Below are 16,712 nucleotides of genomic sequence, written 5' to 3'. Positions count from 1 at the left end.
AGTGGCCAGATGTAGCAGGGCACCTTATACACACAATACCCACAGGTAGCAGAGCCGCTTATACACACAATACCCACAGGTAGCAAAGCCGCTTATACACACAATACCCACAGGTAGCAGAGCCGCTTATACACACAGGTAGCACAGCCGCTTATACACACAGTGCTCACAGGTACCAGCGCAGCTTATACACACAGTGGCCACAGGTATCAGAGCCACGTATCCACACAGTGGCCAGAGGTAGCAGGGCAGCTTATACACACACAATAATCACAGATAGCAGAGCCGCTTATACACACAGCGGCCACAGGTAGCAGAGCCGCTTATACACACAGCGGCCACAGGTAGCAGAGCCGCTTATACACACAGCGGCCACAGGTAGCAGAGCCGCTTATACACACAGCGGCCACAGGTAGCAGAGCCGTTGATGCACACAGTGCCCACAGGTAGCAGAGACGTTGATGCACACAGTGCCCACAGGTAGCAGAGGCGTTGATGCACACAGTGCCCACAGGTGGCAGAGACGTTGATGCACACAGTGCCCACAGGTGGCAGAGACGTTGATGCACACAGTGCCCACAGGTGGCAGAGACGTTGATGCACAACGTGCCCACAGGTGGCAGAGGCGTTGATGCACAACGTGCCCACAGGTGGCAGAGGCGTTGATGCACAACGTGCCCACAGGTGGCAGAGACGTTGATGCACAACGTGCCCACAGGTGGCAGAGACGTTGATGCACAACGTGCCCACAGGTGGCAGAGACGTTGATGCACAACGTGCCCACAGGTGGCAGAGACGTTGATGCACAATGTGCCCACAGGTGCCAGAGACGTTGATGCACAACGTGCCCACAGGTGCCAGAGACGTTGATGCACAACGTGCCCACAGGTGCCAGAGACGTTGATGCACAACGTGCCCACAGGTGCCAGAGACGTTGATGCACAACGTGCCCACAGGTGCCAGAGACGTTGATGCACAACTTGCCCACAGGTGCCAGAGACGTTGATGCACAACTTGCCCACAGGTGCCAGAGACGTTGATGCACAACGTGCCCACAGGTGCCAGAGACGTTGATACACAACGTGCCCACAGGTGGCAGAGACGTTGGGGTGCTGCGGGTGTGGGTGCTACGGGTGGGGGAGGAAGCGGGAGTGCCGTGGGTGGGAGGGGAATGTGGTGGATGCTGTGGGTGTGAGGGGGGGCATGTGCAGTGGTTGGGGGGCAGATGTGGTAGATGCTGTTGGTGCGGCGGGTGGAGTGGAGGATGCGGGGGTGTAGCGGGGGGAGAGGTGGGTATGGGGGTGCCGCGGGTGGTGGAGCTACGGGTGGGGGCGGATGTGGTGGATGCTGTATGTGCTGTGGGTGGGGTGGAGGGTGCAGGGGGGTGGGAGAGGTGGGTTGGGGGAGGGGAGGGTGCGGGGGTGTAGCGGAGGGATAGGTGGGGGAGGTGCGGGGGTACTGCGGGTGGGGGAGGGGCAAGGGGGTTGCCGGTGATACGGGTGGGGGAGGGGCGTGTGCGGGGGGCGGATGTGGTGGGTGCCATGGGTGGAGGAGGGGTGGGGGGTGCTGCGGGTGGGGGCAGGAGTGCCTAGGTATGTGGGAGGGGTGGGGGGTGCTACGGGTGGGGTAGGGGGTGCGAGGCGGATGTGGTGGATGCCGCGGGTGGGGAGCGGATGTGGTGGATACTGTGGGTGGGGGAGGGGCGGGTTTTATGTTGCGGGGGGTATGGGGGTGGGAGGGGCAGGGGGTGCCGGGGATTGTGGGTGCTACGGGTGGGGGAGGGGCGTGTGCTGTGGGTGGGGGATGGATGTGGTAGGTGCCGCGGGTGGGGTGGAGAGTGCGGGGGAGGAGCTTGTGCCGTAGGTGGGGGGCGGATGTGGTGGGTGCTGCGGGTGGGGGAGGTGCGGGTGGGGTGGAGGGAGAGGCGGGTATGGGGGTGGGAGAGGTGCGGCTGCGGGGGTGTGGTGGGGTCTGGATGCGCTGCGGGCAGGGGAGGGGGTGCTGCGGGTGTGGGTGCTATGGGTGGGGAGGGGGCGGGAGTACAGAGGGTGGGGGGCGAATGTGGTGGGTGCCACGGGTGGGGGAGGGGCGGAGGGAGCGGTGGTGTAGGGGGGAGAGGTGGGTATGGGGGTGGGGAGGGGTGGTGGGTGCTATGGGTGGGGGGGGATGTGGTGGATGCCGCTGGTGGGGGAGGGGCAGGTGGGGTGGTGGGGGTGTAGCGTGGGGGAGGTGCGGGGGTGCTGTGGGTGGGGAGGGGGTGTTAAGGGTGGGGGAGGAAGTGCAGCGGGCGGGGGGTGTTAAGGGTGGGGGAGGAAGTGCAGCGGGCGGGGGGTGTGCTGCGGGTGGGGGGCAGATGTGGTGGATGCCACGGGTGGGGAAGGTGCGGGGGGGTGAGAGGTGCGTGTGGGGTGGGGGTGTAGGGGGGAGGGAGCTGGGTAAGGGGGTGGGGGATGGGCGGGGCTACCACGGGTGGGAGAGAAGGGGGGCGGCGCGGTTTGTGGGTGCTACGGGTGGGAGTGGTGTGGGTGGGGGAGGGGCATGTACCGTGGGTGGGGGACAGATGTGGGAGCCGCGGGTGGGGGAGGGGCGGGGGTGCTGCGGATGGGGGAGGGTGCTGCAGGTGTGGGTGCTACGGATGGGGCGGGAGTGCCGCGGGTGTGGGAGGGGTGGTGGGTGCTGCAGTTGTGGGTGCTATGGGTGGGAGTGCCTCGGGTGGGGGAGGGGCGGGAGTGCCGTGGGTGGGGGAGGGGTGGGGGTGCTGCAGATGTGGGTGCTATGGGTGGGAGGAGGGGGCATGAGTGCTGCGGGTGGGGGAGGGGCGGGGGTTGCTGGAGATGTGGGGGAGGGGATTGGGGAGGGGCGGGGGGTGCTGCAGATGTGCCTGCTATGGGTGGGGGAGGGGCGGGGGGTGCTGCAGATGTGGCTGCTATGGGTGGGGGAGGTGCGGGAGTGCCGCTGGTGGGTGAGGGGTGCTACAGATGTGGCTGCTATGGGTGGGGGAGGGGCGGGGGGTGCTGCAGATGTGGGTGCTATGGGTGGGGGAGGGGCGGGAGTGCCGCGGGTGGGGGTTGCTGCAGATGTGGCTGCTATGGGTGGGGGAGGGGCGGGAGTGCCGCGGGTGGTGGAAGAGCGGGGGGTACTGCAGATGTGGGTGCCATGGGTGGGGGAGTGAGTGCCGCAGGTGGGGGGTGCTGCCGGTGTGGGTGCCGCGGGTGGGAGTGTCTGTGGATGTTGTGGAGGCTGTGGGTGCCGCAGTCAGAGTTCGTCCACGGCATTCTCCTCCGGACTGTGCGGCAGCTGAGCAGTCACCGGCTGCAGTGTCACCAGGGTGCAGGGAGTGTACAGGGAGGGGGGAGAGAGGGGAGTGGGCGGAGATGGGGAGGGGACTGGGCGGACCGAGGGAGGGGACTGTTCCTGGCCTGCATCTAGCCACCCAGATCTGTGCCTGTGACTCCGCCCAGCGTTAGAAATGCAGGCACAGAGTCACAGGGCTAATATATAGGATATATATATATAGGATATATATATATATATATATATATATATATAGTGAACATGGAGACTGCGGCACTCGGTTTTCAAAAGTAGAAAAGTTTTTACTGAAGCATGTTTAAGAAGTTACAAGATGCCTTAACAAGGCCGACGTTTCGGTGCTACAAGCACCGTCTTCAAGGCAGGCATGAACATTATATATATATATAATGTGTGTGTGTATTGCCCCTCCTACCAGACTCAGTCTAGGAAACTGTGCCCGAGGAGATGGACATACTTTGAGAGAAGGATAGAGCCCGGAGGAGCCAGTCACGTCTATCAGGCAGGACTGGATGGCACCAGCCTACCTGGGACTTTGGGGGGTGACGGCGGGGGTTGTGACGGCTGGGGGGGGGGGGGGCCTTATATCCCAGGGCTACAGACTGGAATTCTAGGAGCTCCCACCTCAGATTCTTCAAATCGGGCTTACCAGTTTCACGAGAAGCAAGTATAACTTTACAGGACGCCATTCAAAAACTGGTACAGACCCAGGTCATTGTTCCAGTTCCACCTCACCTACTAAACAAGGGTTACTATTCCAGCTTGTTTGTAGTTCCGAAACTGGACGGTTCGGTAAGACCGATTTTGAACCTCAAGTCGTTAAACCCATACTTACAAGTGTTCAAATTCAAGATGGAGTCTCTGAGAGCGGTGATTTCAGGTATGGAGGAGGGGGAATTCCTAGTGCGCTTGGATATCAAGGATGCGTACCTTCACATCCCGATCTGGCCGCCTCATCAGGCTTATCTACGGTTTGCTCTGCAGGACTGTCCCTACCAGTTCCAGGCCATGCCATTTGGTCTCTCCACGGTACCGAGGGTGTTCACCAAAGTGATGGCAGAGATGATGTTCCTTCTCCGCAAACGAAAAGCAGAGCCGCAATGTCAGAGGTGTCAAGAATTCTCCTCTGGGCGGAAAAACACTCTGTAGCGTTGTCGGCAGTCTTCATTCCGGGAGTGGACAACTGGGAAGCAGACTTCCTTAGCAGACAAGACCTGCATCCATGGGAATGGGGCCTCCACCCGGAGATGTTCCAGTGGCTGACGCATCGGTGGGGTTACCCACAGATTGACATGATGGCCTCTCGACTCAACAAGAAGCTTAAGCGGTATTGTTCCAGGTTGAGAGACCCTCAGGCAGTGGCGGTGGACGCCGTGACAACTCCGTGGGTGTTCCAGCTGCTGTATGTGTTTCCTCCACTTCCTCTGATCTCAAGAATTCTAAAAAAATAAAAAGGGAAAAGGTTCAAGCAATCCTCATTGCTCCGGACTGGCCACAAAGGGCCTGGTATGCGGATCTTCTGGAAATACTGATCGAAGATCCGTGGCCTCTGCCTCTTCGAGAGGAGCTTCTGCAACAGGGCCCGTTCGTCTATCAAGACTTACCGCAGCTACGTTTAACGGCATGGAAGTTGAATGATTGATCCTAGCCAAAAGAGGGATTCCTGACAAGGTCATGTCAAATATGATCCAAGCCAGAAAGGGGGTAACGTCTAAACATTACCATTGTATCTGGAAGATATATGTCTCTTGGTGTGAAAGCAGACAATTTTCTGCGGTGGAATTTCATCTGGGACGTTTCCTGCTTTTTCTGCAGTCGGGAGCGGATGTGGGCCCACGCCTAGGCTCCATAAAAGTCCAGATTTCGGCCATGTCTATTTTCTTTCAGAAACAATTGGCTTCTCTCCCTGAGGTCCAGACGTTCTTGAAAGGTGTTCTGCACATCCAACCTCCTTTTGTGCCCCCCACGGCAACTTGAGATCTCAATTTGCTGCTGCAGTTCCTCCATTCGGACTGGTTTGAACCGATACAGGAGGTAGACGGAAAGTATCTTACGTGGAAGATCGTCACACTGTTGGCCTTTGCTTCAGCAAGGCGTGTGTCAGACCTGGGGGCGTTGTCTCACAAGAGCCCCTACCTGATTTTCCATGAGGACAGAGCTGAACTCTGTACTCGTCAGCAATTTCTTCCTAAGGTGGTGTCTGCGTTTCACATCAACCAACCTATAGTGGTTCCGGTTGTTACGGACACCTCTGCTACGTTCAAGTCTTTGGATGTTGTAAGGGCTTTGAAGGTATATGTGAAGCAGACTACTCGTCTCAGGAAAACTGACTCGTTGTTCGTTCTTTATGATCCCAATAAGATTGGGTGTCCTGCTTCAAAACAGTCCATTGCACGCTGGATCAGGCTCACTATCCAGCATGCTTATTCCACGGCAGGTTTGCCGATTCCAAAATCTGTACAGGCCCACTCTACTAGGTCTACTTGGGCAGCTGCCCGGGGTGTCTCTGCTTTACAGCTCTGCCGAGCAGCTACTTGGTCTGGTTCGAACATGTTTGCTAAGTTTTACAAGTTCGATACTTTGGCCTCTGAGGACCTTCATTTTGGTCAGTCAGTTCTGCAGGAACCTCAGCACTCTCCCACCCGGTTTGGGAGCTTTGGTACATCCCTGTGGTAAGAGAAAATAGGATTTTAATTACCTACTGGTAAATCCTTTTCTTGTAGTCCATAGGGGATACTGGGCGCCCGCCTGGTTGGTTCAGCTGTTGCTGTTTCTGTTTCAGATTTGGTTAGCATGGCTTTCCCCTTGTTATGTGTGTGCTGGTTCGTAATCTCACCACTTTCCTTATCTATCCTTCTTTCGAAGTATGTCAGTCTCCTCGGGCACTGTTTCCTAGCCTGATTCTGGTAGGAGGGGCATAGAGGGAGGAGCCAGCGCACACTATCAATTTCTTAAAGTGCCCATGGCTTCTAGTGGACCAGTCTATACCCCATGTTACTAAATGGATTCCCAGTATCTCCTACGAACTACGAGAAAAGGATTTACCGGTAGGTAATTAAAATCCTATTTTTTCTTCTATTCTTCACCTTGAATTAAATGCAAACACTGTGCAGAAATAATGTAGCTCAACAAGGAACACAATAAAAAAAAATATAAAAAATGTAATGTATTAATTGAGAGTTGCCTGTTTTTGTTTTTAATGCTTCTTGCAGTTGAGGGTGTTATGTTCAGGTTATCAGCATAGAACACCTACTAAGGGGCCACATGTTTTGGGTGAGGGAACTCCCCTCTTACAAATGTGTGCCCCTGAGTTTATTGAACCCAGAATGATGGGGGTCCCCCATCTGTGGACTTCTTAAATGTTTCTGCGGTGTAACAGATTATTGGTCAGTGTTGTCACCTGACTGTAACTGCTTAGGGGGTACATAGTTTTACAGTGAGTATTTCCCCCTTGGGTCCCCCTATATATATCTGTAGGTTCCAGGATACAGAGACTTAGGCCCAGATTTATCAAGCCTTGGGGAATGATAAATTGCATGGTGATAAAGAGCCAACTAATCCGCTCCTAACTGACATTTTTCAAACACAGCTTGTAACATGAGTTAGGAGCTGATTGGTTGGTAATTTATCACTGTGCAATCACTCCCCAAGGCTTGACAAATCTGGACCTTAGCCCACCCCAATTTCTTGCACTTTAGTGGATTATTCAGACCTGATCGAAGCAGCAAATTTGTTCTCTAATGGTCAAAACCATGTGCGGGAGGGGGTGCAGATATAATCTGTGCAGAGAGAGTTAAGATTTGTGTGGGGTGTGTTCAAACTGAAATCCTAAATTGCACTGTAAAAAAAAAACAGGCAGTATTTACCCTGCACAGAAACATCAACCCATCCAAATCTAACTCTCTCTGCACATGCTTTATCTGCCCCCCCTCCCCTGCAGTGCACATGGTTTTGCCCATTAGAGAATAAATTTGCTGATGCAATCAGGTCTGAATTAAGCCCTCTGTATGGTAAATGCAACATTTTTAGTGCTTAGGACTAGTCCTACTGTTCTCTGTTGCTGAAATGGTTAAAAGACAATTCATTCATCACTAATATACAACAACCAAATAAATATAAAAATGCATGGTGGTGTTGCTGAAGGTTTTCACATCATAGCTTTTCACTAAAGCAATGTGCTTCTCATGGTAATGATCATAAAAATGGTCTACTAAGTTTTCAAGTTAATAATAAAATGTTTATAGCCATATAACGATTAGCAGGAATGAAGCTGATTAGCAAAGTTTCTGTCTGGCTGAGCCGTATTTTAATGCGGTAAATGTCAAATGATTGAAATATGTAGCATGACCATTATATTCTAATTATTCAATACATTTTTACTACATATATTAAATTCATGGTCTTTTCTTAGCACTGTACATAAGTGTGTTTCTTTTGGGTTCTGGTATACCTTACACAGCAGCTGTGACTTACACCTCTAGCGTTATACAACTTTCCAGCACCAGCTTTTCATTTTCCTTGTGTTTTTTTTTTTTTTTTTTTTGACCTCATATTTTTTTTCTTTCTTTTTTGTGTGTGTGTTTCGTACAGGTTCCAGAGGGTTTCACGGCACTAATGAGTGCAGATAAATGGGATCGTCAAGGTGGTACATTCATCTTCAACATGACACAACCCATTTGTTCTTATCTTGTGGCTTTAGTAATTGGGGATATTGTGTCTGCAGAGGTAGGACCAAGGTAAGGAAATGGAAGGGAAGTTATATCCTCTAACTGGATATGATTGCTTGTGTACTTACTGTTTCTGTGAAAATGTGTATTTGCAGAAGCAGGGTTTGGGCAGAACCGTGTTTGATTGAAGCTGCAAAAAAGGAATATGATGGCGTAATAGAAGAGTTCTTGAGTGTAGGGGAGAGACTATTTGGACCATATGTTTGGGGAAGGTGAGTTTCTGATCTTTTAATCTTCATCATCATTGTATTTATTTCAGTCCTATATATTTGTATCTCAGACTTTTCCAAAACATTACCTCACATGTCACGTTTGTGCACTTTGTTTCTCCCTTAAGGATGCTTTTGTTATGTTAAGTAATGAGCAAATTATATGGACAACTTTTTTTTTTCATAGTATGTGTCTGATAAAACTTCAAAAGAAAATTTTGCTAGCATCAAATGCATAACATATTAGCCTGATTTGCACGGCCGGATTAAGGTTTGTGGTGGGCCCCAGGCAACAGTAAAACATACAAAAAAACCCTCCTCCCATGCCACACCACTATGCTACCATTAAAATGGAGACCACAAGCGCCGCAACACTATGCTAAGTTATGTAAAAATAATTAATTATATGAAGAGGGAACAATTTCAGAAAGAGTTAATCTGCACAGTGTATTAATGGATTCGGTTTAAGAGAACACTACCCCGATAGATATGGTTGATGTAATTCTACATTAGCGGTGGGTGCTACCTATGACAACCAATAATAGAGTCAAAGTACATAAAAGAAAATGGGGTTGTACGTACAACACCATTTTCTCTTTTGTGTACTATGAAGAAGGAACAACTAAGGGCCTTAAGTACACCCATGAGGAACTCCCAATAGCTTGAATGGAGTAGATCTGTACGTAGTACGAACGCATTTCCAAAAAATAATTGAACTGACAGAGAACAGTGCTATGATGTCTTAAGGAGGGTACACACGGAGAGATCAGTGTTTAAAATCTAAGCAATCTGACTATGTTGCTTAGATTTTAAGCACGGATCTGCCGTGTGTATGCCCCCCAGCGATAGCCGTACATCGCTATTGCCGGTGCTAGATTGAGCCTGCATGCAGGCTCAATCTAGTGCGTCCCCCCCTCGCTCAGCACATCGCGCTGTGCTGAGCGGGGGAGAGATGTGTGCTGAGTGGTCTGTGTTAAGATCGCTCAGCACACATCTCTCCCGTCGTTAACCCTCCCTTCACTGCGTTAAGGGGGGTATCTGTATTGAGAGCCACAGCGAATTCAATGAAAAAGTAAACCATCAGGAGGACTGCTCCTTATTTTGAATCTGGTCTATTACTCGTGGGGATAGGGTTTAGCTTTGATACAGATTACCCGCTGAATTGGGTGCTTGAGTAATGACTGTAGCTTGGTTATTCCACACCAAATCAACACTGGTTTCAGACTGACCATTTCAGATTGTAATAAAATTTGGTATAATAAATGCTGCCATGGGGGTAAAGGAAGCCCCCCCCCAAAAAAAAAAAAAAAAAAAAATCTTAGGCTGCTAAGTACACTGTTATTGAAGCTATATGCCTTTTTAAAGCTGCAATTTTATATGAAAAATGATCGGGTGTGAGCGGTCAGAGATTGTTGTCTCTGTGATCAGCGGGCGAGGGGGGGGGGGTGGGGTGGGTGTAAGAGTATGGTTGGGGGATGCCCGCTGCTGTGATCTGGAGATGCAGAAGAGAATGCTTTTGCCACCGTGATCGGGTGGGGTGGGAGGGTGGTACAAAGAGGCTGTCCTGAGCAAAGTTTTCTATGTGTGGGATGCTGTTGCTGTGTGTGTGGTGATGACCGCGAGATGCTGTCTGACGGCAGCTGAAGCAGGAGTGGGGCTTCATGTAAAGTAAGTGCAATATTGTGTCTATGTGGCATTAAGTGTAAGGGGCACTACTACTGTGGGTACTACGTGTGGCACTAATCCTTTGGGCGTTATGGGTAAGGGGCACTACTACAGTGCGCATTATGTGGAAAGGGCACTACTACTGTGGGCATTGTGTGTCACTAATACTGTGGGCGTTATGGGTAAGAGGTACTACTACTGTGGGCATTACATGCGACACTACTACTGTGGGCGTTATGTGGAAGGGGCACTATTACTGTGGGAATTGTGTAGAAGGGGCACTAGTACTGTGTAGTATTCCATGTATAATGGGTACTACTGTGTAGCATAACATGACTAAGGGCCACGACTGTGTGAAATAATGGGACACTACTGTGTGGTCCAAGGAAATGTAAAAGGTGGGCCTATTCAACACAATTGAAGTGTCTTTCCACATGGAGTATTTTTCCACTTTTGTGCGCCTGTGCATATTAACAATAGTATGAACAAAAAAATGGCTTTTTGAGTCTTGTTTTTTTTTTTTTTTTTCATTTCTATGGAAACATACAGCTGTGTTATATCATATGAAAGCCCATAAAAGAGGTTTAAAATGAGACTTGCCCAACTCTTTAGCTCAATTAAGCGAGCTGCAAATGCAATTTTAAGAAAAAATGGTATAGCAAATTTTTCATGAAACAATTGCAGGTTTAAAGGCATTTAACTTCAAATCCAGTGTGCATATAAGCCTGTGATTTGGGTGTTTTCTTTACAACCATACTTAAAACAAATAAAGATTACTCTGCGCTATGAAACACTCTGTAAATAAACTGTGTGTGGTCTGTCATGGAGAATAATTGACTCAGACTCAATGTAAATAAAATTAATTATTTTATCCAAAATGTTTATAAAACACAAACAACATATGACACAAACTGACAATTAATGTCAGATGAAGGACTTCTTATACAAGAAATAACAAATTTATAATGAACAGACAGAATTAATCTTATTCATATATGGTGAAAGCTGTTCAATTTACTTATGAATAAGAAGGGTATATAAAATATACAGAATATACACTAAAATCAGATTGAAAAGGTGCTCTCTCAGATGTTATAAAGATTTCTACACTGGCGTCTCAGTGTGTTATAGAATGCTTGTCGCGCAAACAATTCACGGTAATGGTTATGGAATGATTTACCGTGTGCTCAAAGAATAATTACCCATGTGTTGGTTCCTGATTCCTAACAGGGTCCCGTTGGCAGTAGTACACGTGGTGTAAGTTGCAGTAAGTCACTGTATAGTGGCACTTGGAGTGACAGCCCCGCAATAGGACCTTGTGCGTCCCTGCTCTGAATCGAGCGCTTCCTGATTGGGTGAAGAGACCTATCTGTGCCAGGAGTCACGGGGGGGTCTCTGCATTCGGGGAAAGGGGTCCCATGTGTAAACATGGGACCCCTTTCAGTCCGTTTGGTCCGGGTGTCCGTTTTGTTTTTTTGCCAAGTACGTGGATTATAATCTGGACACTGGCCGTTTTTTTTCTGATTTTTACCATTCCATTTAAAAAATAATAATAATATATATATATTTTTAAAAATATATAAATAATACTTGTGCCTCCAAAATAGACAAACCAAGTACCTAATCCCTTCTAATATAAATAGATATGCTATTACCAATAAAAAAAACACCAAAAAAAACATGTTTTTAAATTTTTTTATTAGATTCCGCCACCAAAGTGTGGCGGATTGAAAATGACGAATTTACTGTCTAAAAGCACTGTTGTCGAATTTCCAAACTTCAATTGAATATACTTTTGGCGAATTGCCGCATTTGTACCATTGCAGAAATGTCGAATTTGACAAATGTCGAATTTCAAAAAGTCGAATTTGGAAAGTCCGTTTTTTTGACGGAAAGTACTGAATTGCATTGTCGATTTTTTTTTTTTTTTTTTATGGCGAAAAAGTCCCGTTTTTCGACAATTTCGGGAATTCGACCGCAATTGCATATACCCCTTAGTCTCTCACTGTTTGCCTTTTTTTATTCTTTACACCCATGCCAACATTTATTATACCAAATTTTATTACAATCTGAAACGGTCAGTCTGAAACCAGTGTTGAATGGATGTGGAATAACCCAGCTACGGAGTGGTGTCCTCAAGTTGTGGTCTTACAGCAGGCACTATTCAGGTTTGCCTCATTGGTGCCTACCTCACCTTGGGTACAGAAAAAAGGACAACAATGTGTTTAGCCGTAAACACTTAAACACATATATCACATCACAAAATCAACCTATGAGTATCTTCTTGGGAATTGATGAAGCTGCCTAGCACAATATGTCTGCTAGAGAAGCAATATGTTTGCTTGTCACTTCTTTAGCTAGTGGCTGGCACAACTGTTCCTGGTACCTCCAGCATATATTATATATATATTATATATATATATATATATATATATATTTATTTCTCTGATGTCCTAAGTGGATGCTGGGACTCCGTAAGGACCATGGGGAATAGCGGCTCTGCAGGAGACTCGGCACAACTAAAAGAAAGCTTTAGACTACTGGTGTGCACTGGCTCCTCCCACTATGACCCTCCTCCAGACTTCAGTTAGAATCTTGTGCCCGGCTGAGCTGGATGCACACTAGGGGCTCTCCTGAGCTCCTAGAAAGAAAGTATATTTTAGGTTTTTTATTTTACAGTGAGATCTGCTGGCAACAGACTCACTGCAGCGAGGGACTAAGGGGAGAAGAAGCGAACCTACCTAACTGGTGGTAGCTTGGGCTTCTTAGGCTACTGGACACCATTAGCTCCAGAGGGATCGAACACAGGACCCGACCTCGATCGTTCGGTCCCGGAGCCGCGCCGCCGGCCCCCTTACAGAGCCAGAAGCAAGAAGTGTTCCGGAAAATCGGCGGCAGAAGACTTCTGTCTTCAACAAGGTAGCGCACAGCACTGCAGCTGTGCGCCATTGCTCCTCATGCACACCTCACACTCCGGTCACTGATGGGTGCAGGGCGCTGGGGGGGGCGCCCTGAGGGCAATATAATACACCTAGGCTGGCAAATCTACACCATATATAGTCAGGAAGGCTATATAGGTGTAAAAATACCCCTGCCGCAAAAGGGGCGGGGCCATCTCCCTCAGCACACTGGCGCCATTTTTCCCTCACAGCTCCGCTGGAAGGACGCTCCCTGGCTCTCCCCTGCAGTGTCAAGCTACATAAGGGTAAAAAAGAGAGGGGGGGCACTAAATTTAGGCGCAGTATGTATGTATGTATGTATATATATATATATATATATATATATATATATATATATATATATATATATATATATATATATATATATAATAAGCAGCTATAAGGGAAAAAAACACTCATTTATAGTGGGATCCCTCTGTTATATAGCGCTCTGGTGTGTGCTGGCATACTCTCTCTCTGTCTCCCCAAAGGGCTTTGTGGGGTCCTGTCCTCTGTCAGAGCATTCCCTGTGTGTATGCGGTGTGTCGGTACGGCTGTGTCAACATGTTTGATGAGGAGGCTTATGTGGAGGCGGAGCAGGTGCCGATAAATGTGATGTCACCCCCTGCGGGGTCGACACCTGAGTGGATGGTTCTGTGGAAGGAAATACGCGACAGCGTCGACTCCTTGCATAAAAGGTTTGACGACATACCAAATATGGGACAGCCGGCTTCTCAGCCTGTGCCTGCCCAGGCGTCTCAAAAGCCATCAGGGGCTCTAAAACGCCCGCTACCTCAGATGGCAGACACAGATGTCGACACGGATACTGAATCCAGTGTCGACGACGATGAGACTAATGTATCTTCCAATAGGGCCACACGTTATATGATTGAGGCAATGAAAAATGTGTTGCATATTTCTGATGTTACCCCGGGTACCACAAAAAAGGGTATTATGTTTGGAGAGAAAAAACTACTAGTGGTTTTTCCTCCATCTGAGGAATTAAATGAAGTGTGTGAAGAAGCGTGGGCTTCCCCCGATAAGAAACTGGTAATTTCTAAGAGGTTACTAATGGCGTACCCTTTCCCGCCAGAGGATAGGTCACGTTGGGAAACATCCCCTAGGGTGGATAAAGCCCTCACACGCTTGTCAAAGAAGGTGGCACTACCGTCTCCGGATACGGCCGCCCTGAAGGAATCTGCTGATAGAAAGCAGGAGGCTATCCTGAAGTCTATATATACACACACAGGTGTTATACTGAGACCAGCTATTGCTTCAGCATGGATGTGCAGTGCTGCAGCTGCGTGGTCAGATTCCCTGTCGGAAAATATTGATACCCTAGACAGGGACACTATATTGCTAACCGTAGAGCATATTAAAGACGCACTCTTATACATGAGGGATGCACAGAGGGATATTTGCCGGCTGGCATCTAAAATAACTGCAATGTCCATTTCTGTCAGGAGAGGGTTATGGACTCGGCAGTGGAAAGGAGATGCAGATTCTAAAAGGCACATGGAAGTTTTGCCTTATAAGGGTGAGGAGTTGTTCGGGGATGGTCTCTCGGACCTCGTTTCCACAGCAACAGCTGGGAAGTCTACATTTTTACCCCATGTTCCCTCACAGACAAAGAAAGCACCGTATTATCAGGTACAGTCCTTTCGGCCCAATAAGGGCAAGCGGGTTAAAGGCGTGTCCTTTCTGCCCAGAGGCAGAGGTAGAGGGAAAAAGCTGCAGCATACAGCCAGTTCCCAGGAGCAAAAGTCCTCCCCCGCTTCCTCTAAGTCCACAGCATGACGCTGGGGCTCCACAGGCGGAGCCAGGTACGGTGGAGGCCCGTCTCAAAAATTTCAGCGATCAGTGGGCTCGCTCACGGGTGGATCCCTGGATCTATCAAGTAGTATCTCAGGGGTACAAGCTGGAATTCGAGACGTCTCCCCCCCGCCGTTTCCTCAAATCTGCCTTGCCAACAACTCCCTCAGGCAGGGAGGCAGTGTTAGAGGCAATTCACAAGCTGTATTCCTAGCAGGTGATAGTAAAGGTGCCCCTACTTCAACAAGGACGGGGTTACTATTCCACAATGTTTGTGGTACCGAAACCGGACGGTTCGGTGAGACCCATTTTAAATTTGAAATCCTTGAACACGTATATAAAAAAATTCAAGTTCAAGATGGAATCGCTCAGGGCGGTTATTGCAAGCCTGGACGAGGGGGATTACATGGTATCACTGGACATCAAGGATGCTTACCTGCATGTCCCCATTTACCATCCTCACCAGGAGTACCTCAGATTTGTGGTACAGGATTGTCATTACCAATTCCAGACGTTACCGTTCGGTCTATCCACGGCTCCGAGGGTCTTTACCAAGGTAATGGCCGAAATGATGATACTCCTTCGAAAGAAGGGAGTTTTAATTATCCCGTACTTGGACGATCTCCTGATAAAGGCGAGGTCCAGGGAGCAGTTGTTGGTCGGGGTAGCACTATCTCGGGAGGTGCTACAACAGCACGGCTGGATTCTAAATATTCCAAAGTCACAGCTGGTCCCTACGACACGTCTACTGTTCCTGGGGATGGTTCTGGACACAGAACAGAAAAAAGTGTTTCTCCCGGAGGAGAAGGCCAAGGAGCTGTCATCTCTAGTCAGAGGCCTCCTAAAACCAAAACAGGTGTCGGTGCATCACTGCACGCGGATCCTGGGAAAGATGGTAGCTTCCTATGAAGCAATTCCATTCGGCAGGTTCCATGCAAGAACCTTTCAGTGGGACCTGTTGCACAAGTGGTCCGGATCGCATCTTCAGATGCATCGGCTGATAACCCTGTCTTCAAGGACCAGGGTGTCTCTGCTGTGGTGGCTGCAGAGTGCTCATCTTCGAGAGGGCCGCAGATTCGGCATACAGGACTGGGTCCTGGTGACCACGGATGCCAGCCTTCGAGGCTGGGGGGCAGTCACACAGGGAAGAAACTTCCAAGGACTATGGTCAAGTCAGGAGATTTCCCTGCACATAAATATTCTGGAGCTGAGGGCCATTTACAATGCCCTAAGTCAGGCAAAACCCCTGCTTCAAAACCAGCCGGTACTGATCCAGTCAGACAACATCACGGCGGTCGCCCATATAAACCGACAGGGCGGCACGAGAAGCAGGACGGCGATGGCAGAAGCCACAAGGATTCTCCGATGGGCGGAAAATCACGTGTTAGCACTGTCAGCAGTGTTCATTCCGGGAGTGGACAACTGGGAAGCAGACTTCCTCAGCAGGCACGACCTCCACCCGGGAGAGTGGGGACTTCATCCAGAAGTCTTCCAACTGATTGTAAACCGTTGGGAAAGGCCACAGGTGGACATGATGGCGTCCCGCCTAAACAAAAAGCTAAAAAGATATTGCGCCAGGTCAAGAGACCCGCAGGCGATAGCTGTGGACGCTCTAGTGACACCGTGGGTGTACCGGTCGGTTTATGTGTTCCCTCCTCTTCCTCTCATACCAAAGGTACTGAGGATAATAAGGAGAAGAGGAGTAAGAACTATACTCATTGTTCCGGATTGGCCAAGAAGAGCTTGGTACCCGGAACTTCAAGAAATGATCTCAGAGGACCCATGGCCTCTGCCGCTCAGACAGGACCTGCTGCAGCAGGGGCCCTGTCTGTTCCAAGACTTACCGCGGCTGCGTTTGACGGCATGACGGATGAACACCGGATCCTGAAGGAAAAGGGCATTCCGGAGGAAGTCATTCCTACGCTGATTAAAGCTAGGAAAGAAGTAACCGCAAACCATTATCACCGCATATGGCGAAAATATGTTGCGTGGTGTGAGGCCAGGAAGGCCCCAACGGAAGAATTTCAGCTGGGCCGTTTCCTGCACTT

At 49.4% G+C, this 16,712-nt stretch overlaps 1 protein-coding gene across 1 annotated transcript in view; it reads left to right on the top strand.

Moving 5' to 3' along the window:
* The window catches only part of RNPEP (arginyl aminopeptidase), a 148,546-nt gene that overhangs the window by 43,504 nt on the left and 88,330 nt on the right, over positions 1–16,712 (top strand). Inside the window, exons 3-4 of the mRNA XM_063954935.1 lie at positions 7,903–8,048; positions 8,135–8,251. Of these exons, the coding sequence (XP_063811005.1) occupies positions 7,903–8,048; positions 8,135–8,251 (263 nt within the window). The remainder of the gene's footprint in view (positions 1–7,902; positions 8,049–8,134; positions 8,252–16,712) is intronic.

This window comes from Pseudophryne corroboree, chromosome 2 (assembly GCF_028390025.1).
Source record: "Pseudophryne corroboree isolate aPseCor3 chromosome 2, aPseCor3.hap2, whole genome shotgun sequence".
Taxonomy (NCBI): domain Eukaryota; kingdom Metazoa; phylum Chordata; class Amphibia; order Anura; family Myobatrachidae; genus Pseudophryne; species Pseudophryne corroboree.
Note: the sequence above shows the minus strand (reverse complement) of the source record. Positions and strands in the feature narration are given on the sequence as shown.